The following is a 19,691-nucleotide window of genomic DNA, read 5'->3' on the forward strand; positions in this document are numbered from 1 at the left end:
ACAGACTAGGAGAAGATATGTGCAAAACACTTATCTGGTAAAGGACTGGTATCTAAAATACATAAAGGACTCTTAAAACACAATAATAGAAAAACTGATTTTTTTAAATGGGCAAAAGATCTAAACAGGTACCTTGCCAGAGATGATACACAAATGGACAAGAAGCTTATGAAAAGATGCTTGATGTCATAGCACCAGGGAACTGCAAGTTAAAACAGCAATACCACCACACACCTATTAGAGTAGCTACAATCCAAAACACCAACACAAAACACCAGTGAGGATGTGGAGCAACAGGAACTCTCATTTACCGCTGGTGAGAATGCAAAATGGTTCAGCCACTGTGGAAGACAGTTTGGTGGTTTCTCACAAAGCTAAGCATAGGCTTACCATAAGATTCAACAATCACACTACTATTTTTCCAAATGAGCTGAAAATTTATGTCCACAAAAAACTTTGCACGTGAATGTTCACAGCACTTTATCCCTAAGTGCCAAAAATTGGAAGCAACTAAGATGTACTTCAATAGGTGAATAAACTGTGGTAGATCTAGAGTGATAAAAAGAAATATGCTATGGAGTCACAAAAAGACAAGGAAGAACATTAACTGCATATTGCAACATGAAAGAAGCCACTGTAAAAGACTACATACTGCACGATTCCAACTACATGACATTTTGGAGAAGGCAAAACTACCAACACAGGAAAAGATCAGTAGTTGCCAGGGATTGGGACAGTGAAGGATGAAAGGGTGGAGCAAAAAGGATTTTTAAGGACAGTGAAATTCTTCTGTAAGATACCCTAAGGGTGGATATGGGACATTATTCATTTAGCAAAACCCAAAGAACAGTATGATGCAGTGAGTGAATCCTAATGTAAATTGTGGACCTTAATGTATCAAAACTGGTTCTGCTGCAACAAATGTACAAAATAAATGCCAAGATGTTAGTTGGAAAAGAGGGAGGGGGAATCAAGATAGAAACTCTGTACCATTTGGTCAATTTTTCTGTAAACTTAAAACTGCTATAAATAGGGGCGCTTGGCTAGCTCCACCTGGAGAGCATGTGACTCTTGATTGCAGTTGTGAGTTGAGCCCCACGTGCAGCAAAGCATTTACTTAAAATAAAAAAAATAAATTTAAAAAACTGCTATAAATAACGTTTAAAAAGTCCAAAAGCAAACAACTGAACTAACGAATAATGAAGATACTGTATATGGGAGATGAGGAAGAGATCGCTCCATGGTTTTTTACATAATGAGATAAACAGTGGTGCTCCATTGAGATACAGAAGACTAAGAGAAAAATAAAAATAGTTCAGGATTGAACATTTTACTTTTTTTAATTATCCAAGTGAATATCAAGACGAGCTTTGAGGAAGGGCTGGGAACAGAGGGAGATAAAAATTGGGGCAGAGTTAACGAAAGTATTAAGCCATGATAATGGGTAAGATCATCTAAGTGTAGAGGCGCCTTGCTGGCTCAGTCAGAAGAGCGTGCAACTCTTGATCTTGGGGTTGAATTCAAGCCCCATGTTGGGTGTAGAGATACTTAAATAAACAAATAAACAAATAAATAAATAAATAATCTAAGTGTAAAGGGAGAAGAGGTTAAAGGAAAAGCTCAAGGACTGAGCATTGAACTACTTTCCATAGTTGGATGAAAGAGTAAGACCAGCAACAGCAACTAAAAAGGAAAGGCAGGGAGGAAAACCAAAAGCATATGCTGTTATGGAAGTCAACAAAAGGGCATTTCAAAAGGTGGAAGTGTTCAACTACACTGAATTCTGTTAAAAGATCAAATAAAAAGGCACAGGTTAAGTGTCCAGTGGATTTGGCAACAGCGAGGACCTGGGTGACTTTGACAAGAGCAGTCCCAGTGTTATCAGATGCAAAAGCCAGATTGGAATAGATTAAAAAGTAAATAAAATTTGAGAAACTGCAATGTTACGAGTAAACAATAAGAGTGAACAGAGACTGCAGAAGTTGGAGGGTGGGGAAAGAATCAAAGTTCCTTTTCTTAAGATAATACAGGACTACATAACCAGATACATTAAGGATCCAATAGAGAGGGAGATTTTCTCATAAAAAGAGAAAGTACTAAAGCCACAAAGTCCTTGACAAGATACAAGAGATACATCCAGGATCTAGGGGACAACAAAAAAAGCAAAAGACTTTGAAAAGAGGTGTACAAGGGTAGAAGTATCTTAATTATCACCAATGCTTAGGAGATGCATGAAATTTAGTAGGTGGATGATCAGTAAGATTAGATGAACCAAATTAAATAACTGCAATGGCTTAGAAATCTCCATTACTTGTGTAAGGAAACAAACCAAATTCGAAGGCAAATTCTAATATTTAAAAATGCTCAGTGACTTCCAGTTTCCAGTCCAACAAGTAAAAGCTGTCACTTCTGAGTACACAACAAGAAAAAAACTAAACTGAAAATCAACACCTCCTCTTGGATCCATCAGAGAACTGAGGTTAGAGGACCAACCTCCAGCTCCAAAACTGAAGAACCAGACAAATACAAATATCAGCAGCTTACTAGGAGAAACCACCACTGGAGCCAGCTGGGTAGAAAAACGTAAAAGGAATTGACCAACTGCTAGACAGAGAGCACATACGCTTGAGAGATTAAAAACTCCTGGGAAATCAACCTTATGGGGCCCCTTACATTTCCATGAATTTTATCTCCAGAAGCCTCATCAGGTTTGTAGGGTAAAGAACAAAGAAAAATCTCCTCTACTTCTGGAAGCAGGAGAAGGAAAAGTAACCATTTTGAAACATTCCCAGAGCATATCGTTCTCCTTAACAAAGGGCTGCCCACAAGGAATATTATTTTACCAAAGCCTAACAAAATGGAGAAAGGGAAGTATCCAAATCAGGCCCTTTCTACTCTTCATGTCTCATATGGGAAAGGGGGGCACTTGTGAAGGTGAAAGCCAACAGCAGAGTCCACTAAAAGACTGAGACCTAATGATAGGACCACAAAGCACTTCCCCTAACCCCACACCTTACCCACTAACATCAACAGGGAATTACTGAAAGAATGGCAAGGCTCAGATTCTATTTATAAAGAAGTCTCTAAGGAATCCCAAGAAAACAGATTGGTCCAAAAAAAGTACATTAGAGGTAATTTCAGCCTCTGACACATACAGGTAGAACAAATAGTAAACAGACTAACACCTAACCAGATCAACATAAAACCTCACTACAGACCTATTTGCCTAAGTTCCTTTACCAATACAGCATGTCTAGCATTTAACAAAAAATGATAAGGTACCCTAAAAGATTAAAAAAAAATACACACAAAATCTGAATACACAAAACAAGCATCAAAACCAGATTCAGATATGGCAGATATGTTTGAACTACTAGACCAATAATTTCAAATAACTACTAAAATACTAAAAGCTCTAATGGAAAAAGGGGATAACATGCAAAAACAGATGGGTAATATAACTCTAAGAAAGAATCAAAAAGAAATGTTAGGACTCAAAATCAAAGTCGGAAATGAAGAATGCACTTCATGGGCTCACAAAGGAGACTGCACAGAGCCTAAGAATCAGTGAACTAAAAGACATGTCAACAGAAACTTCTTAAACTGAAAAAAGAGGGGAAAAAAGGAACATCCAAAAACTATGGGACAATTTAAAAAGAGTAACATATGCACAATGGGAATACCAGGAGAAGAGAAACTAAAGAAATACTTGAAAAAATAATGGTTGAGAATTTTCCACAATTTATAACAGATCCTAGAGCACAGATCCAGGAAGCTCAGAGAATATGACACAGGATAAATCCAAAATATCTACACTTAGGCATATCACATTCACACTGTAGAAAATCAAAGACAAAGTAAAAAACTTGAAAGAAGCCAGAGGTAGGAGTAGGGGAGAAGAAACCTGACCTATAGAGGATAAGAATTACATCAGATATTTCTTCAAAAATCATACAAACAAGAAGACAGAATGAATAAAGTGTTGAAAGAAAAAAAAGCCTACCAATCTAGAATTTTGTATACAGCAAAGGTATCCTTCAAAATTAAAGAGAAAGACATTTTCTCACATAAAAATGGAGGGACTTTGTCACCAGTAGACCTGCCTTAAAAGAAATGCTAAAATAAGTTCTCCAAAGAAAAGAAAGATTATATAGGTCATGGGTCTACACAATTTCCTTTTGGAAGAGCATCAGAGAAGTAATTTCAAAAGGCAAAACAAAATCTTTTCTTTTTAAAACTCTAAATTGATATTAACACAGTTTGTTCAAAATGAAAGCAACAATATTTTGGTTGATTATAGCTTATGGAAAAGTGAAATAAAGAACAGCAATGTTATAAGGGATGGGAGAGAAAAAGCGGAAAGATTCTATTATAAGGTACCTGCACTACCCCTGAAGTGGTATGTATTATTTGAAGGTAGATTAGTTATAAATGTATACGGCAAACTCTAAGGCAATAATTAAAAAAAAATTTTAGAAGTATGCTAAGAGAGAAAATAGAATTATACTCAATACTCAAGATCAGAAAAAATAAAGAGGAAGGCAAAATAAATTTTAAAAGAACAAAGGCAATGAAAAGTTACAAACAACACATTAATCCAACTATATCAATAATTGCTTTAAATGTAAATAGCTGAAATAGATCAATTAAAAGACAAAGCCTACCAAGTGGATAAAAAAACAAGACCCACTTCAAATATATAGATATATGTAGATTAAAAGTAAAAGGATAAAGAAATTAAACCATGATAACACAAATCAAAATAAAGCTAGAATAACTTAATTTCAGGAAGTGCAAACTTCAGAATAAGAAAAAGTTACCAAGGATAAAGAGACTCATTACATAATGAAAGGATCGATTCTCCGTGAAGACATAACAAGCCTTATTAATACACACTGGCCTAACAATAGCACATCAAAATATATGAGGCAAAACTGATAGAACTAAAATAAAAAACTGATTAATCAATCTACTATTATACTTAAAGACTTCAACACTGTTCTATCCCTATCAGTAATTGACAGATTCAGCAAGTAGAAAATCAATAGAGACATAGTTGAACTGAAGAGCACCAATCAACTGGACCTAAGTGACACCTAAAGAATACTTCATCCAACAACAAAATATGCCTTCTCAAGCTCACACAAAAACACTCACCATGACTAAGGGCCATAAAACACATCATAAAAAATTTAAAAGAATAGAAATAACACTAAGTATGCTCTCAAACCACAGTGGAATTAAAGTCAGTAACGAATAACAAGTATTTATAGGTAGATGGACATCCCAAAATACTTGGAGATGAAACAATTTACTTCCAAATAACACACTGGTGTAAAAAAAAGAAAAATTCTCAAGAGAAATTTTAAAATATTTCAAACTACAAGATGAAAATAGAACTTATCAAAATACTGGGATAGTACAAAAAGTGCTTAGAAAGAAGACCAATATAAACCTAAGGCAAACAGAAGAAATAAAAATTAGAGCAGAAATCAATGAAACTGAAAACTGTAAAATAGAGAAAAAACAAGACCAATCTGGCTATTTTATCGATAAAATTGATAAACCTCTGGCCAGGGTAACAAAAGGAAAGAAGGGACAACTAATATTACAAATGAAACGGGTCATTACAGCCAGTCCCTTGGACATTAAAAGGCTAATGAGTATTATTAACAACTCTATCACCACAAATTTGAAAACTTAGATGAAATGAACCAATTCCCTAAAAGATACAATCTGCCAAAACTTACTCAAGAAGAAACAAACTGAATAAGGTTATCTGTATTAAAGAAACTGAATCAATAATTAATAACTTTCACAAAGAGCACCAAGCCCAGATGGCTTCGCTGATGAATTCTACCAAATATTTAATGAAATGATACCAACTTTCTGCAATCTCTTTCAGAAAGTAGGAACAAAGGGAACAATTCCTCATTCATTCTGAGGCAATCTAATATCAAAATCAAAGACATTACAAGAAAGGAAAATTATAGATCAGTATCTCTCATTAACATTGATACAAAAATATTTAGCAAAACCCAAGAACTGTATGACATGAGTAAACCCTAATTATGTCTATCAATATCAGTTCATTAATTGCAACAAATGTGCCACACAGAAGAGGTTAGTAAGGAAAACTGTGGGAAGGAAAACAGGGTATATGGTTGGGGGGGTGGGAGGTCTCTGTACTTTGTCAATTTTCCTGTAAAACTAAAATTACTTTTTTAAAAAGAGTTGACTTAAAAATGCATACTACGTAAAATATCCCTTTTTATCTACTTTAACACTGATGTTCTATAAAAAAATGTTCCTGAGAATATGCATTCTTTCTGGTAAAGATGTTTGGCGATCAATGGTGCAATAGAATTATTTCTATTTTGACAGATCTTTCGAATGCCATCTCTGTTGCTTATTGATTATGTGCCCTCCAGCAGATTTTGAAGCCTCTGGGCTTCAGCATCTTTGTGCGTAAACCGAAAAAAAAAAAAATAATCACCTTTCTCACAGGTCAGTTGGATTAAATTAGGCCAGCTGTCCAAAGCTGCAGAGAGCAGGCATGGGTGTGTTCTTTTCTCCCTCATTTGCCCTAGAATCCTAACTCAGGTAGAATATACCCAATTTCAAACAAGTATTTCTCAAAGGTAAACGTGTACCCTGCAAGATACATGCAACCATTAAACACCTTGTGCCTTACAGGAGCTCAATTTAAAAATTTAGGTGAAAAAAGCTAAATATTTAATTGGTAATTTAAAATGCTGTTATGCTAAAACATTGCTCTAGCAGAGTATCCACATTGTATTTCAAGAGGCAACATAAGACTATGCCTTCATTAGAACTAAGGCCACATTCTCAGATTTCCAGGGCGGCTACTTCACCATCTTCTGCTGTTTGGGATAGATCCCAAACCTTTCCACTGAAGCAGCTTTTTATTTCTAATTTTAATTATGTTACTAAACACAAGTTGATTTTCTTCTCATTGTCAGTCACGTGTCAACAGTTTAGCTCCAATGGGCCTGGTTACCCTTAAATTAGCAAGGACAACCTGAAAAATAACATTTCACATTATACAAGTCATTTAAAATGGAATGGATAATCTGAGTCAGAACTAAGCAAGCAAAAAACGGAAGACCTTACTTTCTAAACTATGACTTCTCAAGGTCTTAGGTATTGGATTTTTTTTCGTATTAGATTTTTTTCTTTCCCACTGAACTGTACACATTTGCCTGTACATAAAGACTACTAGACTAATTTTTAGACACAAAATATTCTGATCACTATGGAACATTTTGTGCATAAAATTAAGCACTTTACTGTATATGTAAGGATAAACAAAGTGACACGAGTACTCTAGGGCCGAACAGGCTGAACAAACCTGTACTGTGTTGTCACACATTAAGAACAATAAACTGAAGCATGTTCAGAGAAGATCCAAAAAAAAACCTTTAAGGTTTTCAAAACTATGTTACATGAATAAGGGCAATAAGATGGAGGTGCTTAATCTATTTAAAAATAAAAGCAACAACAAAACGGGCTTGAAATTAATACAGTATTACAGCCATCTTAAAACATCTGGAGGCTGTCATACTTGAAGGAAATCAGACTTGCTTTATATTGTCCAGAACTAGGAACAACACGAGGAGGCAGCAGAGTACAGATCTCTGAGCTTGCAGTCAAGAGAGTTGAGTTCTACAATTGTGTATCCATTGTGTGGTATCAGAAATACAGGAGATATTCCTGGATATTCATTCCTTTGTATATAAAATAAGGGTGCTCAACTAGATAATGTCTATGGTAATTTTCAAATAAAATATGACATGGAAGCAAATCCTGGATCTAACTTCTCACCATGAGGGCATCCTGAACATGAAATCATCTATCTCATCAAGTAGCGAGTTCTTGCTCTAGTTTACAGATCAACATTATCATTTGCTCTACCATAAAGGTGAAAGCAGAACAGATATAGCCAACTATTTTAACTAAATACCAAATGTCCAGAAGCTAGTGTTCTTATAATAAGAATCAAAAGACAGAATGGAAGGTTATTGTGGTTTCTATGTTACCATCTATTGAATAAACCATACTAATATTTCTAGGGGGAAAAAAAAACCTAAATCATTTGCATTGAATATTGCATTTTCCTTTGATTCTAGATATACTAAATAGTATATGCTAACACTCTAAATGATTTTATATTTTATATTTTATATACTACCCAACATTATTTTTTAAGCCTTATATAACAAATTCCCCTAAGTTACAGCATAAATGAATGCTTTTAAAACTCAAATTAATTTCTCAAACCAAGATAAAAATTATTCAATACAACTGTTTTCTAGGTTCTAGATATCATGTAAGTAAAACAGGCAAAATGAAGCCAGGCAATAATCTCAGGGAATATGTACTAAACTTTCCATACAAAGTATAATATTTTAATAGTGCTCAGAGCTTAAGAAATACTAAATTAAAAAGGGATGATAAACACTAAGAAAGCACAGGTAAAGGGATGCCCTGAAATACAGGAGGCTAAGTACACCAGAGGTACAATGTCTGTGGATATATGTATCTAAATGCACTCCGAAGTATTACCAAAAAAAAAAAAAAAAAAAAAAAAAAAAATTCAGTTTATCCTTTTTTCTGGGAGAGATTTTTAAGAAAAATTATTTTCCTAATTCTATACCTGTCTGAAAATCCAAGGATATCTGTTGTAAGTTGACTTTACCATCAGACATTACATTGAACACATTTAACATTTTTCTACCTATGCCATACCTTACCTCTTGAGTAGAGATCCCTTTGATCATAATTCCTGAAAACTCCGAAGCATACTTTGAAGTTCCCTAACATTTTTACTGCAGTAATCTAATTACCTTAGAGGATACTAGTGGAAAAGAATTTTAGAGCACCTATGTGCTTATTTTTGAAAACAAAAATCTTTCACATTTTAGGCAATCTTCTTAATGGCAAATAAAAATACCCGAATAAAAAGCAGGCAATTGCTTAGGACATTTTGCTCAATTGTTTCAATATAGCAAAGTAAAATAAGAGTAAGATCTGAGCTCATATTTACAACAAACTGTAAGGTCAGTACTTTTGTCAGCCACCCTGCTTATGTGACATTTACTTTTTTAAAACAAAAGCTATTTTGTCTCCTCACTAAAGAACAAAAACAAAATTTTATATTATAGTTAATCCAATGAAGGTGAAACAATAAGCCTATGTTCTCATACCTCAAAGATATAAAGGTAAGCCATGTTTAACATTCTGTAATGTTTTTATTTTGAAGACAGTTGTAGGGAAGAGTCCACGTAATAAAAATTAAAGTATTTAAAACTCTCATTTCACCATTATTTTTACAGTATGTTTGAAGTTTCTGGTACAGAATTTTTATTTAACCCCTCACACAACCCACTCTTATGCATATATAGTTAAGGCTTATAAATTTTTTGTATTCAAGTAAAAAAAATACAGCCTTCTATTGAAATATGTCTGCAAATCTTTTAATGGCTTTAATTCTAAAAACAAAAATTTATCCACAGAATCTTAACTCCTTTTCCAAACTTACCAGAATAATAAAGCCAAGAATTTTAGCTTCCTCCTACCCCCCAAACACAGTAACTATTCTAAATCATAATTTCCTTATTTTTTCAGAGTATAATTTCTTTGGGGAGCCAAATGGTTTCATTTTAATCCACAAGTTGTCATTAATTCAACTTTTATTTCTTGTCTAGGACCCCATCACAATGTTTTTAATTTTTGGAGTCCACTTCTTATATATGTTTTCTTCAAATCAAAGAGAAACCCTCTTGCTTCTAGCAGACTCTGCATAGAAAAGGTAAATTGTTCCAGTGGCTTCAGTTAAAGTTTATGTAACTATAAAGAATCATAAAAACCAAGTTTTATCCTTTCCCATGTTGTCTTGATAAGGTTAAAAGCAAGAGACTCTCAAGATTTCTCCTTCTATGATTATCTGTTCAAATAGAACATTAAATATAAAACATCTTTTTTCTCCTGTTAACAGCTCTTGTGAATTGGGTACTTCTCCAATCAGCCAATATTTCCAAATGTTCTTTTTCTGGGTCAAGGATTTGTCTTTTATATGCTATTTTGTAAAGGGTTATATTTTGATCAGTCTCACTTTAAAAGATTTGACCATGTTATTCCTGATATTTACAATATTTCAAGAGTTTTAATGGTTTGCAAAATGGACACACCAAAACAGCATCTAAAGAAAAAGAAAAAAAAAAAAGAAAGAAACCCACTTCTGGAAACAAAGATGAAGCTAATCAGGAAAATGGAAAAAAAAAAAAGACTAAATAGATCACCTATTTCATACATTTGGCACTGGATGACCAATGACCCAATGAAGAATCATTTTAATTTAACAGTTTTTGAAAAATTTTTTTTCAAAAAAGATTTACACAAGAATAGGATATATATTCAGAAATACTTAGAGGAAGACACATAAAATTAAAATACACTTAAAAATACTGTTGTTTTCATTGTCTACTCCTGAAACAAAAATAAGCCATTTATCAGTAAGTGCATTTTTTTCATGGAGAAAATATTTATTAGTTTTCAAATGATCACATAATACAAATATTACACAATTAGTCATTCTAGGAAAAAAATTAGCTTATACTAATAATCATAAAATAAACACTGAAAAATATAGGATTGCATAGTGACACGAAATATAAAAAAATCTGAAAGGAAAATGTATCAAAATAAAGGTTTAAATAAACAAATCAGTTCACATTAATATACAAAAAGTTTCACTTTAAAATAGCTTTTAGTGGCATGAGGTGAATGGAAATGCACTTACATTTCTTTTGCACACTTTAAGGAACAGAGCTAAAATTTAATCAAAGCATGAAGTTAAGAGATTAAATCACTTTCCATCTTTAAAGCTGAAACAAAAGGCTAATAATCGCACAGGCCATAAACTGGTTGGTACTGTGGTTCAAAGAGTTCCAACTTAATTTCCAAGCAAATTTCACTTTCATTTCCCCTGAGTTCTTTCTAAAATGGTGGGTATTTTTTAATTTATGTGTTTGTAAAGACGATCTTATTCATATTTAACAACAACAAATCAAGCATAAAAAGCTGTAATCATTCATGGGAATTCAGAGCTCCCTACAGAAATTTTAGTTCAAATTGATCTTTTAAACTTTTAAGTACTATACAAAAATTTATAATTAATGAGGGAAAAAAAAACAGGTCTCATGGAAAGAAAGACTAAAGGCCAGGTTATAACTTAGTAAATGTGGCTCCTAAGACCTTCAAGATCCCTAAAACATTTTAGATGCTTAACTCTAGAATTTCTATTCCTAGAAAGTATACCAAATAAAACAAACTGGCAGCATCAGGTAACTTTTAAAAACTTCTTTAATAGCTTTTGACTGACCAGTTAATAGATACCAAAGAGAAAAAAATAGGAACATTTTGATAACTCCTTCCATTTGGGTAACTATTTTGCAACACTTCTTCACAGGTAGAGACTTATTCTAATATTGCCTTTGCTCTATAAAATACTTTTTCGTTTCAGTATCATTCAAACTTTAGTATGCCTTTAATGCAGAACAATACCTCAAATTTAACAGGTATTTACTATTTTAGAGGACTGCCCAAGCTACTTTGATCTCAAAAGATGTCTCTTCTACTTCATACTGGAATCTTTGTTGATTTGACAAATAAGAATTAAGGCTCAAGACCAGAAAAAGATGAGTTAAAAGACTGTATCCTAATACTAAAAGTAATTTGGGAATAATTAAGAAATTCACCTTTTATTTACTAGTTCTTTTCAGTGTCAGGGAACAAAAAGCAGTTTCAGAAGTTTTTGGGATCTCCTATAATACTTAAAAAAAGGGGGGGATTGCCTGCTTCATTAAGGTGATTTTCAATCCCACAAATCTTTTAAGTGAAACAGAGAGCTGCTTTTAAAAGAAAGGAGTCTCTCATACTTCCTCTATTTCAGTCTTCTGAATAGAAAGGAATATTTGCATGGCCATGTAAAACTCCAATCTGAAAAAATTATTTCATTATATGAGCCTTTCCATTTCCAGACCAAGAGTACACCAGAATAAATCTTAAAGTTTATAAACGACAAGATCAGGTGGCTCTCTCATCCTTGTGTCTTCTAGATATATTGCGTGGCTCCGTTCACCACTGCCTTCCAAACTGCAGGTGCTGCATGTGTGACAGATATCATCCATGAAGGCTCTGCTAGAAGAGTTCCTTTTGCTGAAGAAGTATGATGTTTACCAGTTGAAAGAAATCTGGGCAATTAGAGAACAAATAAACCGGTCTCCCATTATCAAGATACCTGGAGTCACAGAAGGAATCCACCAAGGAAAAATGAAAACTTGCCAAAGACACCAAACTTCACGTTCTACCCATTGTAGATGATAAGAACTTCCTGGAATCAAATCCTACCCTTGGCATCAAAGAAACTAAGAGAAAACCATCTTAATGCCATGGGAAACATCTAGGTCAAGGCTCTTTTTGCCACAAATAACATTATTCCTAGGGACTGGAAAACTACTTATGAGTATATATTTAACATAGCTTTCAGGGATAATATATCCTGAAACTTATAATCATTCACATTTATCTTATTAAAGAATGAAGCCTCAATTTGACAGTATCATCATATCTTCTAAAAGATCTAATTAATATGAAGTCCTAAAGTCTGAGATAGGAAAAAGACCAAAAAGTTCTAACAGGGTAAGATAACACCTGGACATCAGACCGTGTAAATTAGGAGAGTTCAGATGTCCAGCTTGCCCAAAGATGAAATACAAAAACTTCTTAATTACTGGAATATAAAAGAGCACTTAGAAGTCCACTAATACCATTCAAGGTTAAAATGGGCAAATACTCCTTTTAAAAATTCCTGTGGACTACACAGGTGGTCACCAAATCTAGTGCCCCCAAATCATCCACTGCTTTAATCATCTGGAGAGAAAATTAAATAAATTGTAGGTCTCTTTTTTGAATGGGCACTAGTTAGCATTCTTAGAAAAAACAAACAGATTGCAGCCCCACTTGGTTCTTATATGAACCCAAGCAGTATACCAATAGAATTAAATGGGCAATGGAAGGACACTCCAATCTATAAATAAACCCAAGTAAATAATGGAAAGCACCCACTTGTTTATTATCCTTTCCCACTCTCTCCAGAAGCTGGATATTCTGCCTCCAAGGGTTCAGTGGAGAAAGTGGACCCCTGACGTCAAAAGCTCTCCGTAGTCTTGGCTGTATCTGTGGTTCTAGGATCACTCCTTGCACCTCTGGTAGGAGAGAAGCACTGAAATAGAGAGCTGAATATAGATTTAAGAAAAAATTCTTATTAAGAAATTACATTCTCTGGTCATTTGAGTTTGTAATGACTTATCCTCAGGATAAAAAGGAGCTACCTTTGGGGATACTTTCTTTAATGCCTTTTTAATTTGAATTTTAGAAATCTGTCACCACAAATGATTAATTCTTCAGTAACTATTAAGAAGGGGCCTATCTTGGTGTAAGCCATAACATACTCTGACAAACCACCCAACTTCGAGTGGAAGACCGAATCAAAAAATGGTAAATTATGACTAGAAACAAGAGCACAGTTGTCTTAAAGGGACAGGGAAAGGCACTCGACCTCAGATATATCAAAGGAGGAGTCCCAGTTAATTCTTCTGTCAAAGAGAAGAAGATGGATTGAAAAAAGAGAAACAGAATAATCAAGCATATTAACAGAAAAACTACTAAACTTTGGGAAATGTCTAAGACGCTGAATTTGTTCTCATTTTTAAGCGTTCAGTAATTTAAAGAATTAATCAGACTACAGTCCCATATTACATCAATACAAAGCTAAGCCTAAATTTTATCAAGTTATGACTACTGTCACTGAAAAAGATTTATTCTTCAAGCACTCATATTTAAAAGTGGGAGGGCAGAGCAGTGGACATAGGTAATACAATCTAAAAATCTTTTTTAAATGTATGATCATTTGGTTTTGGGTCAAGAAGGACCAGGAAATAAATCATTAATGGTTACAATGCAGATATTAAAGCAGTAAGATATACCCAAATAATAGATGATGATAAAGATACTGGAAAATAGTTTGCTTTATTATAGGAATAAGGTAAATAAGAGAAGGAAGTTCAAAGCACATAGCATCTGATCAAGGAAAAGCTGAAAGGAGAATAAGATAAGCAGATATGTATTTAAAGTTATAGGGACTGCAGAATAAATTTTAATAGTGGAAAACAGATTATACTTTGTAGTGCAGAGTAATACATCCCTATTAAATTTCAGATCTTATTCTAAATAGAAAGGTGCTGCACATTCCTGTTGTATAGAACATAGTCACACTATACTATATCATGAACATGTTATATTTGGGGATAAATTAAGAAAAAAATGCTATCAAATAATTTCTCTCACGCCAACTGGTTATCAGAAGGGTTCCTTACCTGTTAGTGGAACGAGGATTGTGCTCTCTTGTTCTCTATCAATCAACCAACAAAGGTTATAGTCTCAGCACTAAGAAGGTAGCAACCAACCAAAGTTAGTGTTTTAAGGCCTTCACTTCCTCCTGGCTCTGCCAGCCAGTTTGGAAATAAACCAACAGCTGAAAAGGAATTGTTATTCCATTACCTAACAACATTTAGACTCAATTTTTTTTAAAGCCTGAAGAAGAAAGACAAGCTAACCCTTCTGCTTTAGGAATATATTCAATTCTGTACAAGTGAGAAATGAAAACAGTTTGGACTAAGAAAAGAAAACCTATGAATTTAACCATCAAATCTGTGATTTCCAAAATGTAAAGAAGGGAAAAAAGAAATCTAAAAGAAGTCAAGGGGGTGAAACTGCCATCTAGCAAGAGGTATCAAATAAGTATCTACGAAAGTACTTTACGAGCCTATGTGGCAGCTATTTTTTTTATGTTGTTTCCAATAGATTTTAAGTCCTAAAGTCTTTCAGTTTTGAAGACTATACTTTTTGAGCAATAGCTTACAACAGTATTTTACAGTATAATCACATTGAGAGGGTATATGAGGGATGATGAGAGGAAAAGAGTACAAATTAGAAAAAGATCTGAATACTAAATATCTCAAGGACTGTACTCTAATTAGGTATTTTCAAGAGTCCAAAAAAACACTATAATCCCAAATAGATTAACAAAGTATGCCACAGCTGGAGTTCTTAAGGGGTGGCTTTTTAACAGATGAGAAAGGCTTAGAATTAATACATCAGAGCTAGCTTATTTATGTATTCAAGTACCTACAGTAGCCCCCACCCCCCATCTTAGTACCTACAAGACCCTCCCACGGTTTTGCTCTCCTTGTTCCAGTTACCCTGTTCAACCACGATCCGGAAGCAGATGATCCCCTGACACATTGTCAGAAGGTCAACAGCAGCCTAATGCTACGTCACAATGCATATACCGTTCACCTCACTTCATCTCATTGCTAAGCATTTTATCATCTCACATCATTACAAGTAGAAGGGTGAGTACATACAATAAGATATTTTGAAAGAGAGACCACATTCACATAACTTTTATTACCGTATATTGTCATCATTGTTCTATTTTATTATTGTTAATCTCTTGCTGTATATAATTTATAAATTAAACTTTATCATAGGTATGTTATGTACATAAAGACAGTATATACAGGGCTCAGTACTACCCGCAGTTTCAGATATCTACTGGGAGTCTTGGAATGTAACCTAGATAGATAAGGAGGGACTACTGTTTACTGTGCAAACAGGTATTATAAAAGTATTTTTTAATTATTAAAAAAATCACCCTCTAGTCTTTTCTAATCAATTTCCTTGACAAATCATTTTTTCATGTTTAATACTTTAATATAAACCATTAAGATTAAAGATTTCCAAATTGATGAGATCTAAGTAAACCCTAACTACTTTAAGATACAGTTTTAAAAAGTAAATTCAGAAACTATAAAGATATGACTTTCCAAATTTCCCAGTTTTCCTTCATTTCTTGAATATTAATCAGTAGTAATAGTACATCTGATTGAAAATACAGGCAAAAAGGGAGCATTCCATTTGGGAACAGGAAATACAACTAGTAAATTTTATTTAAATTACAGGCTCACTTCACTTTGAAAATGAAAAACAACTCCTAACAAAGCATATCTTGCTCAGATTAACAGTAGGCTAAGTTTACAATTTCTCCTACAGTCAGAGCTCTAAACCCTTGATTTATTTACCATACCCTATGGAAGTCATAATTTAAACATACAAACCCATTAAAAAGAAAAATAAATGTTCTTAGGATAGGTTATAGGGCTGCAGAAGTATATCCACTCATAAACTTCTCCCAAGTGAGATGACTTTCAGGAAATAACATCTTTATTTTGCCTGATATACCAAAACTTGTGGATTCAACATATTCATACTCAAAAATGAATAGACAGATTTCCTTAAATAGAAATTATTTTGAATCATTGAGGAGAGCCAGTATATCTCTTGCTTCAGGAGTTAATTATTTATGAAGACTCTGGATTTGATAAAGAAAAATGTAAAGGCACTTTCAAAATGAGATCATTATTCAAAAAGAAAGAGCAGCCTTTGTGAGACTACTATTGATAAAGATTCTTAAGAATGACACCAGTAGGACCTTACCTAATTCTGTTTTAATAGAAAGCATTCTTCTATGTGATGTTTAAAGAGATGAAAAAAATAAGCACTCCACTGGAGAACTTGTATTTCAACCATGAGAAAATAAATTCCAAAACAAAGCTAACAAAATCACCAGTGCTAAAATGCCACAAAGGAAATCAAATGGATGTTAGGAGGTCTATTAATCCACTACACCTCAATAAAATCACTTGAGTGTTGTCAATAATATATAAATTTTTAAAGATTCTTACTGAAAATCCAGTTATAGTGAATCAGAAACAATAAATCTAAGTTTTTTATATATAAATACCACTCTGAGAAATTCTCCCAAAATGTGCAAACTAGACTATTTGCAATATTTGTTTTCAACACTAAATTATTAAGTGAGCATATACTGCTTATTAGTTTTAAGCATTTCTAATACTGAAGAAAGAGAAAGCTAAGCCTAATCATTTTTAAGCAATGAAAGAAGAGGCAATATGTTTTTATAAAGACTATTTCTATTCACTTGTATTATAACCGACTAAAATTGAACTTGCTAATTTACAGATTTATAAATTACCTATAAAACAAAACATTCCAGGCTAAATTGGAAGCATGATATAACATATTCTTCTTACTCATCTTTTCTCACTCATTCTTACTGGTTCTAAGGCATGTCTATAAAGAAAAAGAATTTCTCACAAACCCCTCCAAGTGCCCAGAACAGGCCCAGCTGGCAGTAAGAAGAAAATCAAAGAACAACCATAACAGAAACCATGAGTCTCTATCTCCAGATAGAGATACTTCATGCAGTGAGTTTAAGTCAGTAAATGTTTTACAAGTGAATGAAGTCTACTGATCAAGAAACAAAAAAGTAAGAAAAGAAGAATTTTGTCAAGTGGCTGGTATCTAAAGTAGACATTAAAAAGTTCAACTTTCTAATCCTAAAGAAAATAAAAATTATGAAAAGTATTACTTTCAAGGATCTCTTGGGGGTCATCAGTTTCTACAATTTTCAAATACGGTCGGCAGAACTTCAAGGGTATCCTAAGATGATACAAATTTTAGCTAAATTATAACACCTACTGTAGATTCCCTAATGTTCTTTTCCAGACTCAAAATCAGGAAGAAAACAAATCAGATATTGCCAGAACATCCAATTTTAAATATTCAGTTTGAAAAGATCTTGCCAAAAAGCAAAAGGAATGAACAAAAACAGCTACCTTAGAATTAGTTAGCCATAGTATTGTATTGACTCTGGAGGAAAAGATTACTTCTAATCCACAATCTTGTATATACTGTTAAGTAGGATGCACTTCAAAAACACCAAAAAAAGGAAGAAAGCCTGAAACTTTAAGGAATGTATAGCATTATGAGAGTAGACACTTATCATGAAAAGCAATTTCTTAAAAAGAGAAGAAAGTTGTAGTAAGAATGAAAAACCCTAATTATTAGAATGTTTCAAGAACTACCAAATTTCCAGATTTACCACTATATATTCTCTTCATCCTTTTGGAAAAGATACTATCCAAAAATCTTTTTAGGATTCAAGTTACTCCACTAGGTTTAAACATCAAGTATTTGTTAACAGATAAAAGACAAGTAATGTGTCTTCATGATTCACTGATTAAGGTATAAGATGAAGTAAAACAGATAAAGACACAATGCACAATGCATTTTTTAAAGTAGTTAATCCACTATAGAATAAAAAATAAAAGGCAATCATAAAAATATATAATATCATATAAAAAAGGCAACTTCAAGATCAAGAAGATTAAACACAAACGTTTATATTTTCCACCCCCTCCTCTGAATGAAAAAGGCCTTTAGATTTGACAAGAAAACCTTAGAAGTCTATCTTAAGAAAACTCTCTAAATTGCTCTCGTAAATTCTTTTCATAACTAACCCAGCCCATTACTTTTACCTCTTTTTCACCTGTTTATTTTGCTAGTATGAAATATTTGGCTTTGTTCTTATAGTGGCCAGAATACACTGAAGTATATACAAGGTACTGGGGGGAAAAAAAGGACCATCTTTCTATCACATTTTTATTCCAGGATCTTGGGCTGTGCTACATCCCTAATGAGTGCATTTAGAAACAGATGAAAAGACTATAGAAAGAAAAATAGTGATGTTTTATGAATTATGCTGCCTTTATATTAATTCCTTTGAGACATTTCTCCATCTATAACAAGAAATACATCAACAACAAAAAGATGTTACAGAATTAAATTCAAAAGATTCTGATCAAGCAAGATTCATTAGTGGATGCTAAAATTAATGGAAATTATGATGAGAAACTGGAAAATATGATGAGAAACAAGATATTTACAGTGTCTCAAAATATCTCCCCACAAAATACTAGCTATTTCTAAGGGGAAAAAGAGTAATTTTAAGAGTATAAAAAAAAAGAGGCAGAGACCTCCTTAACCAAGTGATTATGATAATGTCACCGGTAATGGAACAAATCAATACCACGTACCTCCTGATATAATGCACTGATAAGGACATAACATTATTTCTGTGGTGTCCTTGCCAAAAATGCATTATCCCAATCTAATCATGAGAAATATCATACACACAAATTGAGGGACATTCTAACGAGCTAGTTCTCTTCAAAACTGTCAAAGTTATGAAAGGCAAAGAGAGAAGCATCCCAGATTGAAGGAGACTAAGGAGATAGGACAATTAAGGACAAGAGTATGAGATCCTAGATTAGATCCTGGACCAGAAAAAGGTCATTTAGTGAGCAGACAATGGTCAAAATGAAATAAAGTTTACAGATTGGTTAGTATTAATTCCTGATTTCTATAGTTGTTCTATGATTATATAAAATACGACCATTAAGGAAAACTGGATGAAGTATATGAGAAGTCTATGAACTAATTTGCAACTTTTTGGTTAAGTCTAAAATTATTTTAAAATAAAGTAAAAAAATAAACAGGTTCTGAATAAGGTACCATATTCGACACACCTATGGAATGTCCACTAAGAAATATAAATATACATTTTCTAATATGAAAAGTTTACACCAATCTTTCTTTAAAAACTAACCCTAAGGGAAATGACA

The 19,691-nt window shown here is 33.3% G+C and overlaps 1 protein-coding gene across 8 annotated transcripts in view; it reads right to left on the reverse strand.

Annotated features, from left to right (window-relative positions):
- The window catches only part of TSC22D1 (TSC22 domain family member 1), a 126,999-nt gene that overhangs the window by 82,089 nt on the left and 25,219 nt on the right, over positions 1–19,691 (reverse strand). The window contains exons 2-3 of one of the 8 annotated variants that reach the window (XR_003519433.2): positions 13,150–13,319; positions 10,306–12,275 (exon numbers count right to left, since the gene is read on the reverse strand). The exons of 3 other annotated variants lie outside the window; for them this stretch is intronic. Coding sequence is in view for 2 of the 5 variants with exons in the window: in XM_027591324.2 (XP_027447125.2) it covers positions 12,258–12,275; positions 13,150–13,306 (175 nt within the window). In the remaining 3 variants the exon portion in view is untranslated. Of the gene's footprint in view, positions 1–10,305; positions 12,323–13,149; positions 13,320–19,691 lie in introns of those variants that run through there. 4 more of the 8 variants (XR_003519434.2, XM_027591324.2, XM_027591325.2 and 1 more) reach the window with 4 other exon arrangements.

Source organism: Zalophus californianus, chromosome 3 (assembly GCF_009762305.2).
Source record: "Zalophus californianus isolate mZalCal1 chromosome 3, mZalCal1.pri.v2, whole genome shotgun sequence".
Taxonomy (NCBI): domain Eukaryota; kingdom Metazoa; phylum Chordata; class Mammalia; order Carnivora; family Otariidae; genus Zalophus; species Zalophus californianus.